Below are 24,788 nucleotides of genomic sequence, written 5' to 3' on the forward strand. Positions count from 1 at the left end.
GCATCATTAGGTATGTCAAGGTGACCTCAAGAGCACAATGAATATTCCATAAAAAATGAATTAACACACACACACACACAAAATCCTTGATATATATCAAGACTATAAATGTATGATTAAAAATATAATTTCATTTATTTTTCACTCATTTTCAGTTACATCCAGGAGAGAAACACTCAGATGAAAAGGAATCACTCTCAATTACCAAGTTGAAGGAGAAGATCCTAATCCTAATGAACAGAAAGAATTCTTGGGTTCTTGTTACTAAATTCTCCTAAAAATTATCTTTGCTCGTTTGAGCACAACTTCTGCTCTTTATGAAGTGCAAGAACAATCTCCAGACCCAATGGAACATACTAATTTGCAGGAAGGTGGACAAAGATTGTAGAAATGGGATGAACTAGAACGCTCAGCAAAAAACCTACAAGGACTTGATCAGCATAGCCTTTTTCTGAAGCAATTCCTTTCAAATCTATTCTAAAATAACAGAGACCATGAAATTCACAGTAGGTCTCTGATTTTCCTTTGTGAGTGATTTATTAAAATTTTACTACAATACGCATAAAAAACTTATCACCACCCCATTTGATTTTCAAGCAAAACTACTTAAAATTAATATATAAAGAGAGGTTGGGAACGAAACAAATAGTTTTATTCCTGATATCAAGTGAATACTTTGGTAGTATCACGATGACAAAGCAATAAAGTTGCTTTTGATAACCAACAACATATCATTTCTACGGTTCAGTTTTTTCAGTACTAATGTAATAGGACTGAAATCCATTTTAACTAAGGCTTGGTGCATCCAAAGTTCCCAAAAAAATCAAGTTAATGTTTTTTTCTCTTTAAAAGTTCAAAAGGATAAAATTAAATGTTAACTCATCACTTCCTATGTGAAAGTTATTGAGAAGATATTTTGCAGATTGTGACCATTGACTTATTGAGGAATGCATTCTTGCCACAGCAAAGAGTAGTTCAAACACCTGCTCAGATAACAGGGAGTCTCCTCTGGAGGCCATCAGCAGCATGTCTATTGTGAGGATCTCACAAAGGAATGTCTGTAGCTCACCTCCATTTTTTGTGTCAGTCATAACAAGATGAAATCTACTAGCCGCTAGAAACACCTACTGCTGCAAAACAATTTATTTCCTTTCACTGTACTGCAGTGCCCTCTTGTGACCAAGTAATCTTTATATCAGCCATTTGCAAGAAAAGCTGTCCTTAACATCCTGGAATATTATTTCATCTGTTTAATTTTAAGAAGGGTGAAGAGGGGACAAAAAGAGATATTCTATATTAACACCAGAGATAAATGTTTGATTTATCAGAAGATCACAAGAAAAAGGAAAATAAGTAGGCCATTCAGCCCATTGAGCCTGCTCCACAAATCAACCCTGATTTAAAATGATCTTACATCTAGTTCCAAGTTCCGGCCTTCTCCCCATATCCCTTGATATCTTGACTAATTAGATACCTATCAATTTCCCCCAACCATCCAGCCTCCATAACTGTATGTGGCAACGAATTCCACAAATCCACAATTCTCTAGCTAAAGAAATTTCTCATCATCTCTGTTTTAAATGGGTATCTTCTAATTCTAAGACTGTTCCCTCTTGTCCTGGATTCACCCACCACGGGAAACATCTTATTCACATCTACTCTGTCCAATCCTTTCAGCATTCAAAATGTTTCTATGAGATCCCCTCTCATTCTTCTATACTCCAATGAATATAGTCCAAGAGCCACTATGCATTCTTCATATGTTAGCCCTTGCCTTCCTAGAATCATCCTGGTAAATCTTCTCCATATTTTTTCCAACATTATTACATCCTTTCTAAGATAAGGGGTCCAAAACTGCACACAGTACTCCAAATGGGGTCTCACCAGTTAAAGCCTCATCAAACACCTTCTTACTCTTAACACAATTCCTCTGGAAATGAATGACAATATAGCATTCACTTTCTTTACTGCCAATCCAACCTTTAGGTAATCCCGCACAAGGACTCCCAAGTCCTTTTGCACTTACAAATTTTGAATTTTCTCCCCATCCAAATAATAAGCTGCCTGTTTAATTCCTCTTCCAAAGTGTGCAACCGTACATTTCTCAACATTATATCTTATCTAAAATTTCTTTGGCCACTCTCCTAAGCTGACAAAGTCTCTCTGCAATCTTTAGGTTTCTTCCTATTCCACCACCTTATCTTAGTGTCATCTGCAGAGAAAAGATTATTTCAGGGCCCTTGGGAAAAATAGTCACTTTAAAGTCCTCCTGCACACTTGTCTTCTCTGTTGTTGGTTGCCCGTTACCACTTGGGGAAGAGTTTAATGCTGTTAATATAGTTTTTTAAATATTGTGCCCAGAAGGGGCAACCAGTAAATGGCAAAATCCTGGATTTGGAACTTCCTTCCTGGAAGTTCATTGCATTCTAAACAAAACTTTCAATCACCTGGGAGAATAAAACCCTTCTCCAGTCAGTAATGTACTTTTGCTGGTAAAGTGGCTTTTGCATATAAGTGCATTCAAAATCACTAATTGCATCCTCTGGCACTTCAAAGCACCAACTTACCTTGACTATTTCTAATGACTATAATGCTCCCTTCATCTTGGTCTTTTACCTTCTCTGAACTTTTTCATTAACAATTGTGAAAGTGACATTGGCCTCTGGCACATCTCCATTCCCCACAACAATTCCAACACACCATCTCCAAACATTTAGCTCTTTGCTCACTTCAAACCAATCACAACCTTGATTTGGAACACAGATCTTTACCTTGAGAGGCCAGACAGCAGCTTATCTGCTCTCCTCCTACCTTCTCCTGGACCATCACCCCATCAAAACCAAGACACTATTCTCCGGGACCATTACAGATCTCATCACATCGTGTCTTCTTCCCTCCACATCTTCTAACCTGATAGTCCTCTAACTCTACATTTCCTGCATCTACCTATTACACATTCCCAAGAAAAAGGACTGCCTGCTCACCCCACCAAACATACCTATGAGACAAAGGAGCAGAAGTAGGCCATTTGACCCATTGAGTCTGCTCCACCATTTAAATAATAGCTGATATGCATTTCCTCTCAAACTCATTTTCCTGCCTTCTCCATGTACTATTTGACACCTTTACTAATCGAGAACCTCTCAACCTCCTTTTTAAATATTCTCAATGATTTAGCCTCCACAATTATCTATGACAATGAATTGCACAGATTCACTACCCTCTGGCTAACAAAATGTCTCCTCTTCTCTATTCTAAAGGGAGGACCTTTTATTCTGAAAATGGGCCTTCTGGTTCTAGACTCCTGCACCACTAGAAACATCTTTTCCACATCTACTCTACTGAGTCCTTTCAATATTTAGTAGGTTTCAATGAACCCACCACCCCCCTGCCTATTTCCAAAAATTCACATGAACCTCCTTCAACTGTTCTATTGAATTTGGTGCCTTTGATGTGTCCTCTTTTACATCAGTGAGATAAAGTATTGACTGGGCTGCCATTTTGCAGAGGGCCTGCTCTCTGACCATAACAGCTGTCTTGAACTTCTGCTTGCATGTCATTACAACTCCTTTTCCCTTTCTCACAATCTCTACCCGAGCAGGGAGACCAAACACAAGCGAGAGAAATCCTTCATATTCCACTGTAACCTCAATTGTATTTCTATTGCAGTTAATCCACTTCCCATGTTCCTTTTCTTTCCCACTCCCACTAGTTCACCCTACTTCACTCTCCCTTCATTCACAATTTTCGTCCCTTAACAATGGGTCATTACTCTCCCCCTCCCATCCACTATCTGGTTCCATTTGCCTAAAGCTTCACAAATCCCCACTATTTCTTTGCATTTATCACCTATCAGACTCTGGCTCAACACTCTACCTCCCCTACATGGCTCCCCCTGCCCATCACCACACTCCCCTCATTTGCCTCTGCCTCACCTGCATGCCTCTATTTCATTCCACCCTCCCACTTATATACTCACTATCTTCCCTCTACACTCTCTGCCATTGGCCTACTTCCAATTAACCAATGTCACGCTGTAGCCTAAGGCAATTCTCCATGCTATCTGCACCACCACAAATTTTCATTCCACCTAAAAAACTTACTATCTCCTACGTTCCCTATCCATAATGAAGAGGAACTTACATGGCTAGTGATCACTTGCACGAGCAGTCCCATAATAGGTGATTGGTAAAAAATGTCTCAAGCCCAAGCTGCTTTTTCTCAATTTTCATATAATGTTGCATCTATCAGAACTCACCATCATTTGATCTGATTGGAAGATCTTTGGTTGCAAGTTGCTTTCCTGAGACATCTGTCTGCAGTGTCAGCTCGTTCTTATCGTAAAAATTTCATAATGCAGGCTCTGCTATTATTATGTCCTTCATTCATTTGATCATTCGCTCATTAGCTTGCAACCAGCAGTATTTTCCATCCTTTTTTGATTAGTTATTTAAGTAGTTTACTCATTTCACTTAGCGAAGACAGTTACTTCATCAAATGGTTGACATATTGCACTCTTGCAACATCCATTAGATTCAGCAATTCCTTCACTGTCTTGAATTTGGCTGGATCTGCCTTCAGATCATCTTTAGTGATCAAACAGTAAGAAGATGGAGGGACTTAGCAGGTCAGACAGCATCCATGGAAAGAAATGGACAATCAATATTTTGGTTTGGCCTACTTTAACAAGCCTTGTCTGGCAAAGGGAGATACAAAGAGATGGGATAAGGGCTGGAGAGAGGCTGAGGATTCTGAACAAAAGGAGATAGATGTGGAAAGACAGGTAGGGGAATAGTAAAGTAGGGGGGTGAGATGGAAAATGGAAATGATGGGATGTGGGTTACCTTATAATGGAAAAGTTCATGCCACTGGATTTTAAGCTACTTGGTCAATATATGATTTGTTGTTCCTTAAGTTTTCATTTAGCCTCACCCTGGCAATGGATAAGGCTAAAGACACAGGTCTGTGTGGGAATGGGGGTAGAATTAAAATGACAGGCACCCAGGAGTTCCAATCAGTTCCTGCTGACAAAATGCAGGTGCTCATCAAAACAGTGGGTGGCCTTAGCAATACAGGGGAGTGTACCAAGTACAATAGACTACATTAGATGAAGTGCTGGTGAAAGTCTGCCTCACCTGGAAGGTCTGTTTATGGCCCTATGTGGAAGTGAAGAGGGAGTTGTATGTACAAGTATTGCACCTACAGAGATTGCAGCAGGAGGTGTTTAAGGGGGTGGAAAGATGGGTGGGGAGGAAAGAGTGATCCAGGGATCACATTGCAGTTGGTGTAAGTGTTGAAGAATAATGCTGAAGCTGATAGGATAAAGAAGTGAGAACTAAGGGAACTCTATCCTTGTGCAGTTTGGCAGGACGAGAGTGGAAGAGCACAAGATGTGAGAGATCTCAGTAAAATTACATTGGGGAGGAAAGCCACATTTTTTTTTGAAGAAGGAAAATTTAGGTGTTGTGGAGTTTAAGTCTTATCCCAGGAGCAAAATGTCCTTTGAAGATTTATTTCATTTTCGACACGAACTTTTGTGTTATCTTGTGTTGCTCCTCCCTAGATTTCAGATCCGACACTCAGATCAGATCAAATGTTATTTATTATCATGTAATAAAACAGAAATGCAATGTTACAAAATTTGCATTCGTTTGCCATAAGGCAGACAAAGATTCCCCATGAGCAGTAGCATTGCCCGCCACACCTTACAGTCGGAGAAAGAGAAGCAAAAGAGAGGTTCCCCCCCCCCCACCACCAAGTCACAGAGTATCCATGGATTTGCCTCCAGCAGCTGCTCAAGACTCCAGTTCAGTTCAAACCTCATCAACCAGATCCAAATCTCCAATATGATGAGGAAGCCTTCAGTGCCCAGGGGCTCTCTTTGTCCTCAGCATCCCCTCAAATCCCAGTTCCAATTCCTGGTTCTCATGAGCTAGTCTACAACAGCCCACAGTCTGTGTGGGTTCCTCATCTAAGTCAACAACAGCTCGCCGTCTGTTCATGTCCTTCAGCCGCAAAGCCATTCGCTGGTCTTCCACCATGGTCACCATCAGGAGAGTTGTCTCCTCTGCTTCTCCTTCTCCCCATTTCTGGTGTCTTGCATCTGTCTGCTACTCCCCAGGGTGTCTACAACTCCTCAAGGCCGCAGCCAAACACAGGTGTTGCCATCTTGGCCCCAGACCCTGCGGTTGCAGGATTTTATATAAAACACCTTCAGCTCCTTTAAGAAGCTTTTTAAAATCTGTACAGAGCCTTTGGCATGAGCATTGTGTCTCTGCTCTCCACTCTCCTTGGGTCTGCACCAGTGGCAGCACTGCCACTACAGCATCTCCAACAGCACCACCATTTGTTTTTTCTCATCACGGCAGTCTAAGTACTCTCACCTTTTAAATTTAACATCTCTTAAATACTCAGAAAAATACATTTGGAAACATACAGTAAAACCACTAGTATCTGGCACCTAGGGGGAATTGGTAGATGCTGGATAATCAGGTTTTCCGGTTGCTTGAGACTGCTTGTTGCATGAATGGAGAACTGATTGCTGGGCACGCCAATTTTCAATTTCCTTATTTTTATTTGTCAATCTTTTTATTGGTTTTTGAGAAAATAATAATATCAAATGCAGAGATACATATGATATAAAGTTCAGGTAAAAGTAAATTAAAATGAGAGAGTAAACAACAGTAAACAAGATACATATGATCCAGGTTATCGATAAAAAAGGAAAAGAAAAAAGAAAAAAAAACCTATAACTGATCTCATTTCTTTTTTTTAAATAATTGTTTATTTTTCACACAATGAACCATATCAACCAAAATATGTACAAACGTTTCTCATTAAATTTACACAGTGGTCTTTTCTCCCCTTTTTTCCCCCCTTTCCCTCCCTCCCCTCTACCTACCCCCCTCCAAACCCATAAATATTCAACATAAACAATACAATAAAACCATAAAACAATATCTTCACTCATAGGAAAATAAACAAGAAAAATCCGTCATCTATTTATTACACACTGAATCTAGTCATTTTGTCTTCTTATCATTTTCATTCTCATTTTCAGGGATGGAGGTCAAAGGCAAGCTCTCTCTGATATGTTCCATGTATGGTTCCCAAATTTTTTATAGACATTGTGACTTTAATTTTTAAATTATGTTATTTTTTTCCAGTGGAATACATTTGTTCATTTCCATGTATCATTGCAGTATACTCATGCTCTCTTCCATTTTCCAAGTTGACATTATACATTTTTTTGCTATCGCTAAGGCTATCATAACAAATTTTATTTGCACTTTCTCCAATTTGAGGCCTAATTCTCTACTTCTTATGTTACTTAAAAGAAATATCTCTGGTTTTTTTGGTATGTTTTTTTTGTCATTTTATTTAGTATCCGATTTAATACTTTCCAAAACATTTTTACTTTTGTACATACCCAAGTTGCATGTAACGTTGTTCCCATTTCCTTCTTACAGCGAAAACATCTATCCGATAATGTTGAATCACATTTTTTTAATTTTTGAGGAGTGATATATACCCTATGTAACCAATTATACTGTATCATGCGTAACCTTGTGTTTATTGTATTTTTCATAGTTTCAGAACTTAACTTTTCCCATATTTCATTTTTTATATTTATGTATAGATCCTTAGGTTTATAGTTTATTTCATTTTCCTTATCTAGCAGCTTAATGTACATGTTGGTTATAAATCTTTTAATTTTCATTGTGTCTTTAATCACGTATTCAAAGCTGCTTCCTTCAGGTAATCTCAAGCTGTTTCCCAATTTATCCTTTAAATAAGCTTTCAATTGATGATATGCAAACATTGTACCATGAGTTATTCCATATATGTACTTCAACAGTTCAAATGTTAATTATTTCCGAAAAAACAATTTTCTATTCTTTTGATTCCTTTTCTCTCCCATTCTCTAAGGAAAAGGTTGTCTATTGTAAAAGAGATTAGCGGATTTTGCGTCAATAGTAATTTTGGTATTTGATCAGTCATTTTTTTTCCTTTCTAAGTGGATCTTCTTCCATGTATTAAGTAAATGATGGAGTACTGGTGAGTTTTTATATTGCACCAGTTTTTCATCCCACTTATAAAGTATATGTTCTAGTACCTTTTCCCCTATTTTATCTAGTTCTATCTTACTCCAGTCTGGTTTTTCCCTTGTCTGGTAAAAATCTGATAAATACCTTAATTGTGCAGCTCAAAAATAATTTTTCTAAAATGTTGTAAATGCAAACCACCTTGATTGCTAATTTATTTAATGCTGCCCTTCGATTCCTCCCTTTCCACAAGAATTTCCTTATTATTCTCTTTAGTTCCTTAAAGAATTTTTCTGTTAAAGGAATTGGTAACATTTGAAATAAGTATTGTATCCTTGGAAACACTTTCATTTTAATGCAGTTTATCCTCCCTATCAACGTTAGCGGTAATTCTTTCAATGTTCTAAGTTTTCCTGAAATTTCTTTATTAGTGGCTGATAATTTAGTTTGTACAAGTGACTTAAGTCATTATCTAACCTGATCCCTAGGTATCGGATTGCTTGTGCTTGCCATTTCTTTTTTAAATTCTTTTTTAAAATCTGTATAGTCTACATTACTCATTGGCATCACTTCACTTTTATTTGTGTTGATCTTGTACCCCGATATTTCTCCATATTGCTTCAATTTCTTATGTAATTCTTTTACTGACAACTCTGGTTCTGTTAGGTATACTATGATGTCATCTGCAATTAAGCTAATTTTATACTCCTTCTCTTTTATTTTTATCCCTTTTATTTTATTTTCTATTCTTATCAGTTCTGCCAAAGATTCTATTGCTCAGGCGAACAATGAGGGGGATAGTGGACATCCCTGTCTAGTTGACCTACTTCATTTAAAGTGACTCAATACATATCCATTTACTGTTACCTTCACCAACGGTCCATTATACAATGCTTTAATCCAATTTATATATTTTTCTGGTAGATTGAACTTCTGTAATACTTTAAATAAGTAATTCCACTCTACTCTGTCAAAGGCTTTTTCTGCGTCTAGAGCAAAAGCCACTGTTGGTTTCTTATTTCCTTGAACTGCGTGGATAAGATTAATAAGTTTGCAGACATAGTCCACTGTTCGACTTTTCTTAATAAATCCAGTTTGATCTTGTTTTACTATTTTAGGTACACAATCAGCCAATCTGTTTGCTAATAATTTCGCTATTATCTTATAGTCTGAGTTAAGTAGAGATATTGGTCTATATGATGCTGGTATTAATGGATCCTTCCCTGTCTTTGGTATTATTGTAATTATTGCTGTCTTACATGAATCTGACAAGTTGTGTGTTTCTTCTATCTGGTTTATTACTTCCAGGAGAGGAGGAATTAATAACTCTTTAAATGTTTTATAGAATTCTATTGGAAATCCATCCTCTCTTGGTGTTTTGTTGTTCGGCAGCTTTTTTAATATATCCTGTATTTCCTCTATTTCAAGGGGTTTTATTAGTTTGCTTTGTTCCTCATCTTGCATTTTCGGCAGTTCAAATTTAGCTAAAAATTCTTCTATTTTATCATCTTTCCCCTCATTCTCAGTTTGATACAATTGTTCATAAAATTCCTTAAAATTTTCATTAATCTCTGTTGGATTATATGTAATTTGTTTGTCCTTTTCCTTGTTGCCAGTATCGTTCTTTTAGCTTGCTCTGTTTTAAGTTTCCAGGTTAATATTTTATGTGTTTTTTCTCCAAGTTTGTAATATTTTTGCTTTGTTTTCATTATGTTCTTCTCCATCCTGTATGTTTGTAATGTTTCGTATTAATTTTTTTGTCCGCCAATTCTCTCCTTTTCATTATATCATCCCTTTTTACTAATTCCTTTTGTATTTACTATCTCCCTTTCCAACTGCTCTATTTTCTGATTGCAACCCTTTTTCATCTTAGTCACACAACTTATTATCTGCCCTCTAATGAAGGCTTTCATTGCATCCCATAATATAAATTTGTCTTTCACTGATCCTGTGTTTATTTCAAAATATGTCTTAATTTGGTGTTCAATAAACTCCCTAAATTCCTGTCTTTTAAGTAGCATGGAGTTTAACCTCCATCTATATGTTCTTGATGGGATGTCCTCCAGTTCTATTGCTAATAATAGGGGTGAATGATCTGATAGTAGTCTAGCTTTATACTCGGTTTTCCTAACTCTCCCTTGAATATGGGCTGACAACTATCCTTGAGTAAGTTTTGTGCCTACTCAAATAATATGAAAATTCCTTCTCTCTTAGGTGTTACTCCTCCATATATCCATAAGTTTCATTTCCTGCATTAATTTAATCATAAATTTGGCTAAAAAATCCCCCCCGCTCTCTGAGTTGCCCCATATTCCTTGCCGGACAACCACAACTCCCCTTTTCATTTGGATTGCGATCTTGTTCGCAGCATAAATTGATTTTGCAGTGACAGTTATTCCCTCTCTACCCTTCCCTCTCCAGAAAACTTTAAAAAAAACACATATAACAAAGCACTCTCTCTTCTTCCCCCCCCCCTTACTCCCTTCCTTCCCTTCTCTTTTCCCTCTTTAGTTCTTTACATATACATTGTTTTTACATCTTTATATATACTTTATCGCCATTCTTCATTCTTGTTACATCTCTTCATCTCTTCTCCTGTCCTGCAAACGTTCTGCAAATTCTTGCACTTTCTCTGGATCCAAGAACAGTCTGTTTTGCTCCCCGGGTATAAATATTTTAAGCATGGCTGGATGTCTTAATATGAATTTGTAACCTTTTTTCCATAAAATCGATTTTGCTGTATTAAACGCCATCCTTCTCTTTAAGAGTTCAAAACTTACGTCTGGGTAAAAAAAATATTTTTTGAACCCTGTATTCCAATGGTTTATTATCTTCTCTAATTTTATTCCTTGCCCGTTCCAGTATATTTTCTCTTGTCGTGTATCTCAAAAATTTTACTAAGATGGATCTTGGTTTTTGATGTGCCTGTGGTTTCAGAGCTAATGCTCTGTGTGCCCTTTCTACTTCCATTCCTTCCTGCATTTCTGTTGTTCCCAGGACCTTCGGGATCCATCCTTTTATAAATTCCTTCATGTCTGTGCCTTCTTCACCCTCCTTCAGGCACACTATTTTTATGTTGTTTCACCTACTAAAATTTTCCAACATATCAATTTTCTGAGATAACAACTCTTGTGTCTCTTTAATTTTTTTTGTCACTTTCTTCCAATTTTTCTCTTAAATAATTTACTTCCATTTCTACAGCTGTTTCCCGCTCTTCCACATACTCTACTCTTTTCCCTATTTCTTTCATTACCAGTTCTAACCTTTGCATTTTATCTTCTGTTCTTTTCATTTTCCTTTTAATTGCATTAAACTCTAATGACAACCATTCTTTTAATGATCTCATTTGTTCTTCAAAAAAGACTTTATCTATATTCTGTTCATCAGTTTTACCTTTTATTTCTCTTTGACCATCAGTTTTACCTTCTATTTGTCTATGAAGATCTTGGTCATCTTCTTCCTCTTCTTCTGTGTCTGTATCTGTGTTCGTGTCTTCTTCTTCTTCACTTCTTTGTGTCTGTGTCTCTTCTGTTTTTCCTGATGAGCTGCTTGTATCTCTTTGTTGGGCCTCTTCTTCCTGGACCTTCCGTCCTGGGCTGCTTGTCTGTTGTGCTTCCTGATGTTGATCTTCTTGTCGGTCATCCCTCCGTCTATCTCCCTTGTCTGTTTCATCACTCCCTCTTCTGCTGGCTTCCTCACCCTCCAGCTGAGCGCCCTGGTGTCGGGCGTCCCTCAGCTGTTCGCTCTGTGTCAACCCACTTCTCTGCTGAGCCCCCCTCTTTCTCCTTTGATTGTGCACTGCACATGCACAACTCCTCGCGCATGCGCAGTTGTACACTTTTGTTTGGCTCCGAGAGCCATTTTTGTAGTGCACCGGCTGGTGGGTCGCGACTCCGCAGGGCAGGCATTGACCTCGAGGGTCGGGCATTCCTCACCACCACAGCGTCCTGTTCCTTCGTGCAGGTAAGCCTCTTTTATCTTCTCCAGTGACTTTTCTACATTTTTTTCCAGTTGCTTTTACTTTCTCCTTCTTGGGAGCCATCTTCTTTCTCTTCTCTGCATCTTTATCTTCCATTTCTTATATTTTATTTTTGTTATGCTTTGCTTTTTCCTAACTTTTTTCCTATTTTCCTGGAGGGCTGGTTTTCCTGAACGACCACTACTCCATCACGAGATTCCTCCAACTGATCTAATTTCTAACCCTAACCCATTATCTGATTGATTACAATCAGAACCAGGGATCAACTACTAATTTCAATACTAATAGTTAAAAAAAAGAAAAACAGAAAAAAATGTGAAAATAATTGAACTATAAATTTTGAAAATAATTGAAAAAAGAACTCTAAAGATAAATTTTTTTTTTACTCATTTTAAAAGGTGAACACCTCATTTTCTCTAAAGAAAGGGATGCCATCAAATCCAGTAACCATTGTGTGTGTGTGGGAGCGACAACATCTTTCCAATGCAGCAAAATTAGCTGTCTAGCAATCAGGGAAGCAAAATCAACTACATGGGATTGAGATGGAGTCAAAATTAAGTCCATTTGTCCACTCATTCCAAATATAGCAATGGCAGCATTGCCACTGATCCGGATCTGAGGAGAGTGGGGAGCAGAGGCACAACGCTCCTCTGCGGGGTCCTAATGCCCAGTCCTCATGCTGAAGGCTCTGTACAGGCTTTAAACAGCTTATTAAAGGAGCTGAAGGTGCTTTATTTAAAATCCTCCAACCGCAGGGTCTGTGCCCAAGATGACGATGTCTATGTTTGGCTGAGGTTTCAAGGGGTTGCAGACTCCTAGGGATGCAGGACACCAGTAATAGGGAGAACAGCCCCTGTTGAGAAGGAGAAGCAGAGGAGACAACCCTCACAGTGGCAGACCAGCAAATAGCTTTGCTGCGGAAGGACATGCACAGACGGTGAGATGTTGTCAACTTGCAGATGAGAACCCACACAGGCTGTGGGCTGCTGGAGAAAAACTCATGAGAACTAAGAATCAGAAGTGGATTTGAGGGGATGCTGAGGGCAAGGAAGGCTCCCAAAGCACCCTGGGCACTGAAGGCTTCCTCATCATGTTGAAAGTTTGGATTCAATTGCAATTGCTTTCCTCAACTTCGTGGTTTATTGTCTGACTTGCTCAGTTGACAAGGTTGGTTTGGACTACCACCTTTTCAATTTGAACATCAATTCTACCCAAAACCTCTGAATATACATTGGGAGTTTCTTCCCCTCCGCCATCAGATTTCTGAACGGGCAATGTAATGAACACTCCCTCACTTTTAATCTTTGTTGTGCTAGTTATTTATTTATTTTTTAATCTTGTGTTCACAGAATTATAATTTATAGTCATTTTACACCTTGTTCTGAAAAATACTGCTGCCACAAAACAAATTTTGTGACATCTTAATGACAATAAACTTGATTCTGAGAGTTCCTGGACCGATCACCTGATTCCATCTGCCTGCATAATTGAACTAAAAATGAAAGGAACATGATTATCTGACTCAACCACATCCCTGGTCCAGGTTAACAGAATAGACCAATTGCTTATGCGTGTGGTGCTCAGATATTGTGACTGCTACTGATTGTTGAATGCAAGCTTTTCTTCTCCATGTAGCATGCTTAAATTTTCTTCGATAATTGTCTCCGGCTAGGAAGTACAAAATGGGGTTAATGCAGCTATTGATGCTGGCCAGTGGCCTTGTGACTTTATATGTGAAGTTCACAACGTTAAGTGTTGAACAGCTTTTCTTGAGTACCCTGAATGTATAATACATTGTTCTAGTAACATGAAAAGGTACAAAGCACAGAAAAAAGACAAACAACACAATGATGATAAGTTTAATGGCCTTGTTCTTGGTGTTGGGTGGAGCAATGCTGCAGGTGAATGTGTGTTTTTTGCTCAGTCTTCTGGCTATTAAGCTGTAACAAAAGGAAATGATGAAGAAAGGAATGACAAAGAGGATCACCATGGTGGCTGAACTATACAAAACATACTGCGGGAAATCCTCCCTATGGGTTGTGTCATGACAGAGTATGTAATCACCTTGACTGCTTGTTGTGACAAAGAGTAAATTGGGAATGAGGCAGATAATGACAGATGTCCAGACCAGCATGCACACAATCCAGGTCCATTTCACTTTCATCCACTTGAATGATTGAATGGGGTAGCACACACCCAAGTATCTGTGAACACTGATGCAGGTAAGAAAAAGGATGCTGGAGTACAGGTTGGCATAAAAGAGGAAGCGGGTGCACTTACAAAGGACGACACCAAATGGCCAGTTATTATGATTGGCGTAGTAATATGCAAGAAGTGGCAGAGATAACGCATAAAGAAGGTCTGAAATGGCCAGATTAAACATATAAATTATACTGGCATTCCATGGCCGTATCTTACACACAAACATCCAAAGTGCTGTGGTGTTAAGAATGAGGCCCACCACACACACGATTCCATAGGACACTGGTAATAAGATGTATTTGAACTCCTCATTAAAATGGCAACTATAATTTTTGACAGCAGAGCTACTGCCATTACCAGAGATAGTTTGCAGGGACCTATATTGTGGATGTCTGGTGGTTGAGGATGTTGATGCAGGAGAGGTCAGATGATAGTCCAGTAGTATTATCCCTGCCATTCAAAATTCTCCAAGGTTAAAGACAAACCTGGAATAAAGAACAAACATTCCTTAGATATGCCTTGCATAACTATATTGGTGTCTGTTGTAAAAATAAGTACAACACATAGCTGAAAACATTCTAAAAATTAAAAATCAGTCTTAAGGCACAACTTTATGTTTATCCCACCTAAACCATATTACATGTGTTTGATCACAATTTAAATTTGTAGTGCATTGTAGAACATTGGTGAGTAGAGTCTGGATCTGTCTCTGGGATGAAGAATGGCAAATATGTTATCTAAGCTTCCAAAGACCACTCACACAGAACAACTTTCATTTCAGCCAAATGTAATCAGGTGCTGATACATTTAATCACATTTAAACTCACAAATACCATGCTGCGTCATCATCATCAGCTCATTGCTCCAGTCATTACTGCTCTGATGCTTCTGAACAGCATATACAGCTGCCATACTGCCGATGCCTCAATAACTCTTCATTACCACTTTGTTGCATTAATTATTGTTGCTGCCTCCATTGTGCTGGGTCCTCAATGCCCTCTTGCTGTGGCTGTACTGTTCTTGATGCTGCTTCATCCAGTGCTTACTCAGTGCTTAACTTACTGCCCATTCAATACACTGACAGGATTTCTCCGTTTCACTCAAGCCACAACCTACCTCATCTCCAGTGGCAGATTTATGTTTATCACTAAGATACATGAGTTACCCACACTCCTGTTCGGCTCCGAATCATGGGTCCTCTACCGGCACCACCTACGGCTCCTAGAACGCTTCCACCAGCGTTGTCTCCGCTCCATCCTCAACATCCATTGGAGCGCTTTCATCCCTAACGTCGAAGTACTCGAGATGGCAGAGGTCGACAGCATCGAGTCCACGCTGCTGAAGATCCAGCTGCGCTGGATGGGTCACGTCTCCAGAATGGAGGACCATCGCCTTCCCAAGATCGTGTTATATGGCGAGCTCTCCACTGGCCACCATGACAGAGGTGCACCAAAGAAAAGGTACAAGGACTGCCTAAAGAAATCTCTTGGTGCCTGCCACATTGACCACCGCCAGTGGGCTGATCTCGCCTCAAACCGTGCATCTTGGCGCCTCACAGTTTGGCGGGCAGCAACCTCCTTTGAAGAAGACCGCAGAGCCCACCTCACTGACAAAAGGCAAAGGAGGAAACACCCAACACCCAACCCCAACCAACCAATTTTCCCCTGCAACCGCTGCAACCGTGTCTGCCTGTCCCGCATCAGACTTGTCAGCCACAAACGAGCCTGCAGCTGACGTGGACTTTTTATCCCCTCCATAAATCTTCGTCCGCGAAGCCAAGCCAAAGACATGAGTTACACCAGAGACAAATTGAGCTCAATTCTACGTATCTCAATTTACACAGCCACAGATCTTTAATTTTCACAACTGCGCTTCTGTATCGACAAATCTTTTATCTATATGCTGCTCAGCCTTAAATCCTGGTGTTAGACAATGACAAGCTATATCCATTAATCCTGAACCCCACTGTTAGTCAACTTGTTATATAGAATACCCACTAAATAATACCCTAGCGTTCAACTGTGAAACCTATACCCACCAGTACTTCTGTAAACAGTGAGTAGTCTCAACTGAACTTGCAAACTCGCAGTAAGATTTCTCTGCTTTTATTGCCAATCTATGTAAAATAATTTTCCATTAGCCTTCCTGCTCTCATGTATGATTTTTCTGTATTTCAGGCACAGGAAACCAAAATGATTTTGTGCTGCAGCTTCCTTCAGGTTTGGTCATTTAAATAATATTCTGTTATTTTGTCCTTCTTTCTAAAATAAACAATTTCACGTTTTCCCACAGCATACTGATACATCATATTTTGGCCTCTGATTTGACCAATCAATTTCTCCCTGAAAATTGATAGCGTCTTCCACACAAGTGCCTTCCAACCTATTTTTGTTTAATTTGTAATTGGTCACCTCACATTTGCTTCTTTATTCCAAGTCACAAATATACTGTATATTATAAACAAGTGTAGTCCCAATAGTGATCTCAAGGACACCACACTAGCTAAAGGTTATTTTCAGAAAATAAACTACATAATCCCTTCATGCCTGTTTGCCCATCCTCCTACCATACCTCATGAACTTTGTGCAATTTATTGGCACGACATACACTAATACTGCTACCTATCAATGCCTCTTGTGGTTTTACAAATCTCTATCGGGTCATCCCTCAGCCTCCTCTGTTGTAGAGAAAACAACTCAAGTTTTATCCAGCCTCATCCCATAATTCAGGCCCTCTAAACTAGGCGACATCCTGGCAAATCTTTTCTGTACCCTTTCCAAACTCTCCACATCCTCCCTGGGGTGACAAGTTCAGCCTAATCAAAGTTTATATAGCTACAAAATTGGAGCATAAGAAATAGGAGGAGGAGGAGGCCACCTGGCCCATCAAATCTACTACACTGTTTAATTAAATTGTAGCTGATCTGGTATGGACTTGGCTCCACAGTTGGGGAATTAAAGGGTATGCTTTTTCCCCATAAGCTTGTATTCCCCTACTATGTAAAACTCTATCTTACTGTATTTAATGAGACAACCTCCATTGCTTCCTTGGGCAGGGAATTCTACAATTCACTCTCTGGGAAAAACTGTTCCTGCTCATCTCAATCTACTCCCCAGAATCTTAGGATTTGTCCCCTAGATCTAGTAACCTCCTCATTTTTGTACTCAATGCCCTGCGCAATGAAGCCAAGCATACATAACACCTTCTTTATCTACTTGTTATGGACCTGGATCCCAGATCCCTTTGTACATCAATGATTTTAAGAATCCTGGCATTCAACCTCCCAAAATTCAATACCTCACTCTTGTCCAGATAAAACTCCATCTATCATTTATCTCCCTACATCTGTAAATAATCTATATCCTATCATATTATTTGATAGCCTTCTATACTGTCCACAATGTCATCAATTTTTATGTTATCTGCCAATGTGCTCAACCACCCTCCTATTTTTCATCCAATTAATTTCGGTCCCAACACCAGACCTGTGGAATACCATCAGTCATGGACCACCGGCCAGAATAACACCCTTGAATCACTGCCTTTTGTCTTCTATGGGCCAGCCAATTCCATATCCAAACTATCAATTCCCTGTGGATCCCATACATCTCTAACTTTTGGATCAACCTACCATGGGGACCCTGTCAAATATCTTACAAAAGTCCATACAGACAACATCCTTATCAATCACCTCCTGAAAAAAATTAGAATTGGTAAGAGATGACCTGAAAGCCAAAAAAATGCTCTTCAACTGACAGCCATGTTGACTGTCCCTAATCTGACCTCGACTTTCCAAAATGTGAGTTAATCTTATCCCTAAATATCCTTTCCAATAGTTTCCCTACCACTACTGTGCAGGTTTACCAGCCTATAATTTCCCAGATATCCTTATTTCCCTTCTTGATCAAAGGATACAATATTAGCTACTCTCCAGTCCTCTGAGATCTCACTTGTTACAAGTGAGGATGCAATGATCTTTCCCAAGGACCCAGCAATCTTTTCACTTGTCTTTTTCACTCCTTCATAGATCTAGCACCACCTCTTATTGATCTCAAAATGTCTTAACATAGGAGCATTCTCCATATTTTGGTCCCTTTCACTATCCTCCATGGCCTTCTCCTTAATAAATACCAATACAAAATACTCATTTAGTATCTCACCCACTTCTCTCCTTTGTCCTTGAGTGGCCCAACCCTCTCTTTAATCCGGTTCAAGGATATTTTGTGGGGCCTTTTAGCCTTCCTAATGCCCTGCCTGTGCTCTTTCCTGCAATCTTTAAATCTGACCAGGCTTCCTAAACCTTACATCTGCCTCCTTTTCTCATCTCTTTTTGTTGCATAGTAATTTTCAATACCAACAAAATTGGATTTTCACAATTACATTATTCCAGCAGTACATTCCTTTCTTTTGTACAGTGAAAGGCCCATACCTGTCAGTACTGTAACTCATGTTACTTCGTATTAGTATTTATTCACCAGTACTATACACTGGTGTGAGACAATGATGTACTGTTCAAACCAATACTATACCCCAGATGTATGCAGTGAGAGACCATTCTCATCAATGCTGTACTCAGTATTAGATAGCAATCAGCCCTAATTTTAGATGATGACACATAGTAAAAGCAGTTTTTTAAAATAACAAGGACTCAGGGCAGTCTTTGCTTGGATATCAGAATCCTGGCCTCGGAACTGATTGTACAATGAGACCAAAAACCCAGCATTTCACATTGATATTGGCATTGGTAACAACTGGTGCCCAAAGACCAGCATTTTAATGAATTCTAAGGCCCCTGACAGACAGAATGCAGGAGTATTTACATCTTCAGTCTTCAGCCACAACCTCTGCAGTCTTTCTCCTGCACCCTACACCTGATAATATTTCTGGTCACTCCTTTTAAGGAATTGTGTATGGCTGAGGATATATAGCAATTGTTAGCAAATCTGAGACAATAATCATGGTAAACAACCTGGTGGTTCAGAAATATGATTTTTAAAAACCAGGCCCCATATGATACATGGCTACCAACCAAGTAAAAGGGTTTACAAGGCCTTCAGGACTCAGTCTCCATCTATCTAAATTGAGGTGGGCAGAGGGTTAGGAGGTTGGTAATCTTTTTTTACTCCCTGCTTGAGAATTTGAATTTTTCTTGTGTGATTAGAAATTCTGGAGGGGATATTTGGCCTTCTATGAGATGAAAATACTATAAGCATTTTTTTATTATTATTAATTTTATTAAGGGAGGAACTGAAAGAAATCAGTATCTCTAAGGACATGGTCTTGGGGAAATTGATGGGATTGAAGGCAGATAAATCCCAAGGGCCTCATAATCTACATCCTAGGGTACTTAAGGAAGTGGCCATTCAGATAGCAGATGCTTTAAGAATTATTTTCCAGAACTCGATAGACTCAGGATCAGTACCCATGGATTGGAGGGTAGCTAATGTTACCCCACTATTTAAAAAGGGGGGAAGAGAAAAAAAGGGGAATTATAGGCCGGCGAGCCTTACATCAGTAGTGGGCAAAATGATGGAATCCATTATTAAGGATGTAATAGCGGAGCATATGACTAGCAGAGAAGGGATCGGACAGAGTCAACATGGATTTACAAAAGGTAAATCGTGCTTGACAAATCTATTGGAATTCTTTGAGATGGTGACAGGAAAAATAGATGGGGGAGAGCCAGTGGATGTGGTGTACCTGGACTTCCAAAAGGCCTTCGATAAGGTCCCGCATAAACGACTGGCTTCCAAAATCAAGGCTCATGGGATTGGGGGCAAAGTATTGATGTGGATTGAGAACTGGCTGGCAGGTAGAAGACAGAGAGTTGGGATAAATGGCTCGTTTTCTGAGTGGCAGGCGGTGACCAGTGGGGTGCCACAGGGATCTGTACTGGGACCCCAGCTGTTCACAATTTACATTAATGATCTGGATGAGGGGATTGGATGTAATATCTCCAAATTTGCAGATGACACTAAGCTAGGAGGGGTTGTGTGCACGGAAGAGGGGGTCAGGAAGCTCCAGTGTGATTTGGATAAATTGAGGGACTGGGCAGATACATGGCAAATGCACTACAATGTGGATAAATGTGAGGTTATCCACTTTGGTAATACAAACCGGAGGGCAGATTACTATTTGAATGGCAATAGATTAAGAGATGGGGAAGTGCAGAGAGCCCTAGGGGTACTTGTACACCAGTCTCTGAAGGTGAGCATGCAGGTACAGCAGGCGGTTAAAAAGGCAAATGGTATGTTGGCCTTCATATCAAGAGGGTTTGAGTATAGGAACAAGGATACCTTACTGCAGCTGTACAGGGCCTTGGTGAGACCCCAACTGGAGTATTGTGTGCAGTTTTGGTCACCTTATCTAAGGAAGGATGTTCTTGCAATGGAGGGAGTGCAGAGGCGATTCACCAGGCTGATACCTGGAATGGCAGGAATGACTTATGAGGAAAGATTGCGCAAATTGGGATTGTACTCGCTGGAGTTTAGAAGATTGAGAGGGGATCTCATAGAGACATATAAAATTCTGGCAGGACTGGACAGAATGGATGCAGATGGGATGTTTCCAATGATGGGAAAATCCAGAACCCGGGGCCATGGTTTGAGGATAATAGGCAAACCATTTAGGACCGAGATGAGGAGGAATTTCTTTACCCAGAGGGTGGTGAGTCTGTGGAATTCATTGCCACAGAGGGCAATAGAGACAGGTTCATTAAATATATTTAAGAGGGAATTAGATATATTTCTTCAGTATAAGGGTATTAAAGGTTACAGAGAGAAGGCGGGGACGGGGTACTGAACTTTAAGATCAGCCATGATCTCGTTGAATGGCGGAGCAGGCTCGAAGGGTCAAATGACCTACTCCTGCTCCTATCTTCTATGTTTCTATGTTTTAAGTCAATCGCTTTAAGCATATTTCAGTTTTAAAGACTTTGAGACCATAAAAATAGTTGATTACCTCTTATGTTTGAACCACTCGAATCAAGTTTGTTCTGTATTGCAGTTACTTACCAGGGTACACTTTAACTATTGCATGGCACACCCAATTGCTTTTTAGACATATTGTCTCTTAAGATCAAGGCTCTGTGTGTGCCATAATAGAAATATTTCTGATAAGCATTTCTTCTGTTAGTCCTCTGTACCTCAAAGAGACATGAACAAATAAAAATACTTTGAGAATAAAACCACAGATATAAGTTTGCGTGACAAGTGTTGATCAAGAGTACAGCTGTATCAGCATAGTTAGGTTAGTGTGATGTGTTTATTATTTTGACATCCAAGGAGATGAAAATGAAAAAAAAACCTGTAAGTGAATTAAATCCACTGTGTTAATATTTTATCTGTGTTGTGCTCTCTGGAGGATGTAGGCATGGCCAACATAACTGATATTTCATCTTAACATTTTTTTTCTGCATCTGCTGTCATCTTGAATCATTCTAATCTGAGTTGAAGCAACTCGCATTGTGCTATTAAGTTGGGAGTTCCATGATACCAATTTTACAACAGGAAGATGTCAGATTGTTGCCTGATTTGGAGGTATCTTGCAAGTGTTGGTAAAATTGACTGAAAAATGGCAGATGGAGTTTAATCCAGACAAATGCGTGGAAGGACCATTGAGGCTATGATATACACAATAAATGGAAAGTTGGCCCAGAAAAGGCAGAAGGTGAAAGTAGATGGAATGTATTCTGACTGGAGTTCAGTGACTAGAGGAGTTATGCAGGGATCTGTTCTGGGGCCTCTGCTTTTTGTGATTTTTATAAATGACTTGGGTAAGGAAGAGATACCTGGAACTGTGCCCTCTAAGTTGTGCGTGTGTGCACATGCACACACGTTTTGCAACCAGTGCTCACAAGCTGAACAAAGTGTAGAATAAAATCTTAACTAAATGTGTTACTTTGTAGAATGCAATCAAACTTGCATTATATTAAAACATACCAATTTAGTTTTATTATAGATGAGAGATAGGCTGTGCCAAAATTATCTTGAAAATATTTCAAGTTTACATTTGCACAAGCATTCAGTGCGCACATACTATTGTCACAGGAAAAAAATTTGCACAACATAAAATTTTGGTGCACGTTGACGACTAAAAATTAAAAGGAATATTGGGAGTGGATTAGTAAACTAGCAGATGAGATGAAGGTTGAAGTACTGTGGATAGTGAAGAGAGTTGACAGGATGCAGAATTTGGCAGAAAGGTGGCAGACGAAGTTCAAATTGGTAAAGTTGCAAGATCAAACCTGAAGGCAGAGTCCATGGTTAATGCCCAGATTTTCATTAGTCGGAGGATAGAGTTATGTTGCAGCTAATATTGGTTAACAAGGCAGCTAATGAGGTAATGTTGCAGCTCTATAAAACTCTGGTAAGATCACAATTAGAATATAGTGTCCAGTTTTGGTTGCCTCATTGTAGGAAGGATGTGGTAGCTTGAGAAAGGATGCAGAGAAAATTGACAAGAATGCTGTCTGGATTATTTATTTTTATTTAGAAACATAGCATGGTACTAGACCTGCTGGCCTGTGAACACACACTGTCAAAATCCACCCACGTAATAAATTAACCAAATAACCTTGTACATCTTTGAAATATGAAAGGAAACTAGAGCATCTGGAGGTACCCACTCAGACATGGGTGGGGGGATGCGGTGAGGGGGGAGACATACAAGCTCATTACAGCTGGCACTGTAATATTGTTGTGCTAACTGTGCCCCCCCCTAGAGAACATGTCTCATGAGGAAAGGTTGAGTGAGCTAAGGCTTTTACCTTTGGAGAAGCAGGGAATGAGAGGCAACTTAATAGAAGTGTAGAGTATAAGATTATGAGAGCTATAGATAGAGTGGTCAGCCACCAACTTTTTCCCAGGGTGGCGATGGCAAATACTAGAGAACATGGGTTTAGGATAAGGATAAAGAGGATAAAGATAACCCTGTACATCTGGAATGTAGGAGAAAACTAGAGCTTCCAGAGGAAATCCACATGGACATGAAAAGAACTTCCAAACTCTTTACAGACAGTGGTTCGCTGGTGCTATAATAGCAATGTGTTAGCCACTAAGCTAACCATGCCACCCAAATGATTTTCTTCACACAGAGTGGTATACTGCTGGAATGCACTGCCCAAGGTAGTAGTTGAAATTGAGTCAATAACAGTATTTGATAAGTGTTTGGATGAGCGCTTAAATTGTTTATTCGCGGCGGGCTATGACCAACTGCTGCAAAATAGGAGTAATACGGAAGGGTACCCACTGATCAGCATGGATAAGTCTGGCGGAATGGACTGTGTCTGTCCTGCATGATTCTATGGTTTTATGATTTAATCTATCATTCTGGAGTGCTTAACAGGAGAGCAGAGAAACTCACAACCTCTATCATCAGGAACAATGACAGCAGGGAAGAGATTACCTGCAGATTCTCCTCAAGTCACAGTCTACTCTGACTTACAAATAGTTCACGAGTCTGTCACCACTTGGGTATAAATTCTGGAACTCACTAACTCAACAGTACTGCATCAGTACTTTCATAGCTCAAAGATGTTGCTCTTTGCCATCTTTGCAAGGGGAATTAGAGGTAGATAATAAATGCTGGTCTTTCCACTGCAAGGGTCCTGTGAAAATAATAAGTAATAAAATAAATGTACATACCGGTAATTATTATTGGGTATAATACCAAATTAAATTGCAAGAATAATCTACAGGGCAGACTAATAATCCAGTCTCTTGAGCTCCAATCCCATCATCAAATAAAAATGTTGAATTTAAAAAAAAACAGTTATCAGTGATGGAAACAATGATACTACCAAATTTTCAGAAAAACTGATCTGAATGCTCTAAGGAAAGATCCTCTGTACTTGGCCATTATGACACATCTGTACTTGGCCTAGTGGTTCAAGCGAGGATTCGGAGGAGACTAGTAGAGAAGGAGTGAGGAGAGAGTGACAGGGATAAATTGGTAGAAGGCCAATAAAAGGAGAGTAAGGTAAAGGAGCGATGAGGGAGTGAGTGGCACAGGAAAGGAGTGGGGCACCAAGGCTTTGGCTCGAGAGGCTTTGGTGAGCAGAGGCGGAGGCACAGGTAAAAGGGATGAATTTTTCATTCTTTTCATTTAAAGTTTACTTAGGTACAAGAGTTTGTTTCAGGCATGGCAGGTGAGCTCAGACCTGTGTCATACTCCTGTGTTATGTGGGAACTCAAGGATAATGTCAGTGTCCCTGGGGACACCATGTGCAGGAAGGGTGTCCAGCTGCAGCTCCTGATTGACCACATGACAGCACTGGAGTTGTGCGTGGACTCACTTTGGAGCATCCGGGATGCTGAGATGGTGGTGGATAGCACCTTTATTGAATTGGTCACACCACAGTTTCAGAAGGTAGAGAAAGATAGGGACTGGGTAACCAACAGTAAGAGAAATAACAGGAAGGTAGTGCAGGAGTCTCCTGCAGCCATCACCCTTCAAAACAGATGTGCCACTTTGGATATTGTTGGGGGAGATGACCCACCAGGTGAAGGCAGCAGTAGCCAGGATCATGGCACCATGAGTGGCTCTGCTGTGCACGAGAGTTC

At 39.7% G+C, this 24,788-nt stretch overlaps 1 protein-coding gene and 1 long non-coding RNA gene across 2 annotated transcripts in view; one reads left to right on the plus strand and one right to left on the minus strand.

Moving 5' to 3' along the window:
- The window catches only part of LOC138740439 (uncharacterized), a 64,110-nt gene extending 63,866 nt beyond the window's left edge, over positions 1-244 (plus strand). Inside the window, exon 5 of the long non-coding RNA XR_011342911.1 lies at positions 156-244. This is a non-coding gene — a long non-coding RNA (uncharacterized lncRNA). The remainder of the gene's footprint in view (positions 1-155) is intronic.
- Positions 245-13,342: 13,098 nt separating this feature from the next.
- On the minus strand, positions 13,343-24,449 carry LOC138741972 (P2Y purinoceptor 2-like). The gene is made up of 3 exons (XM_069896168.1): positions 24,386-24,449; positions 23,291-23,441; positions 13,343-13,964 (listed from the first exon to the last, which is right to left on the minus strand). Exons 1-3 carry the CDS (start codon positions 24,447-24,449, stop codon positions 13,547-13,549), a joined length of 633 nt encoding a protein of 210 aa, XP_069752269.1. The 3' UTR covers positions 13,343-13,546.
- Between the last annotated feature and the right edge of the window lie 339 nt (positions 24,450-24,788).

This window comes from Narcine bancroftii, chromosome 8, assembly GCF_036971445.1.
Source record: "Narcine bancroftii isolate sNarBan1 chromosome 8, sNarBan1.hap1, whole genome shotgun sequence".
NCBI lineage: Eukaryota > Metazoa > Chordata > Chondrichthyes > Torpediniformes > Narcinidae > Narcine > Narcine bancroftii.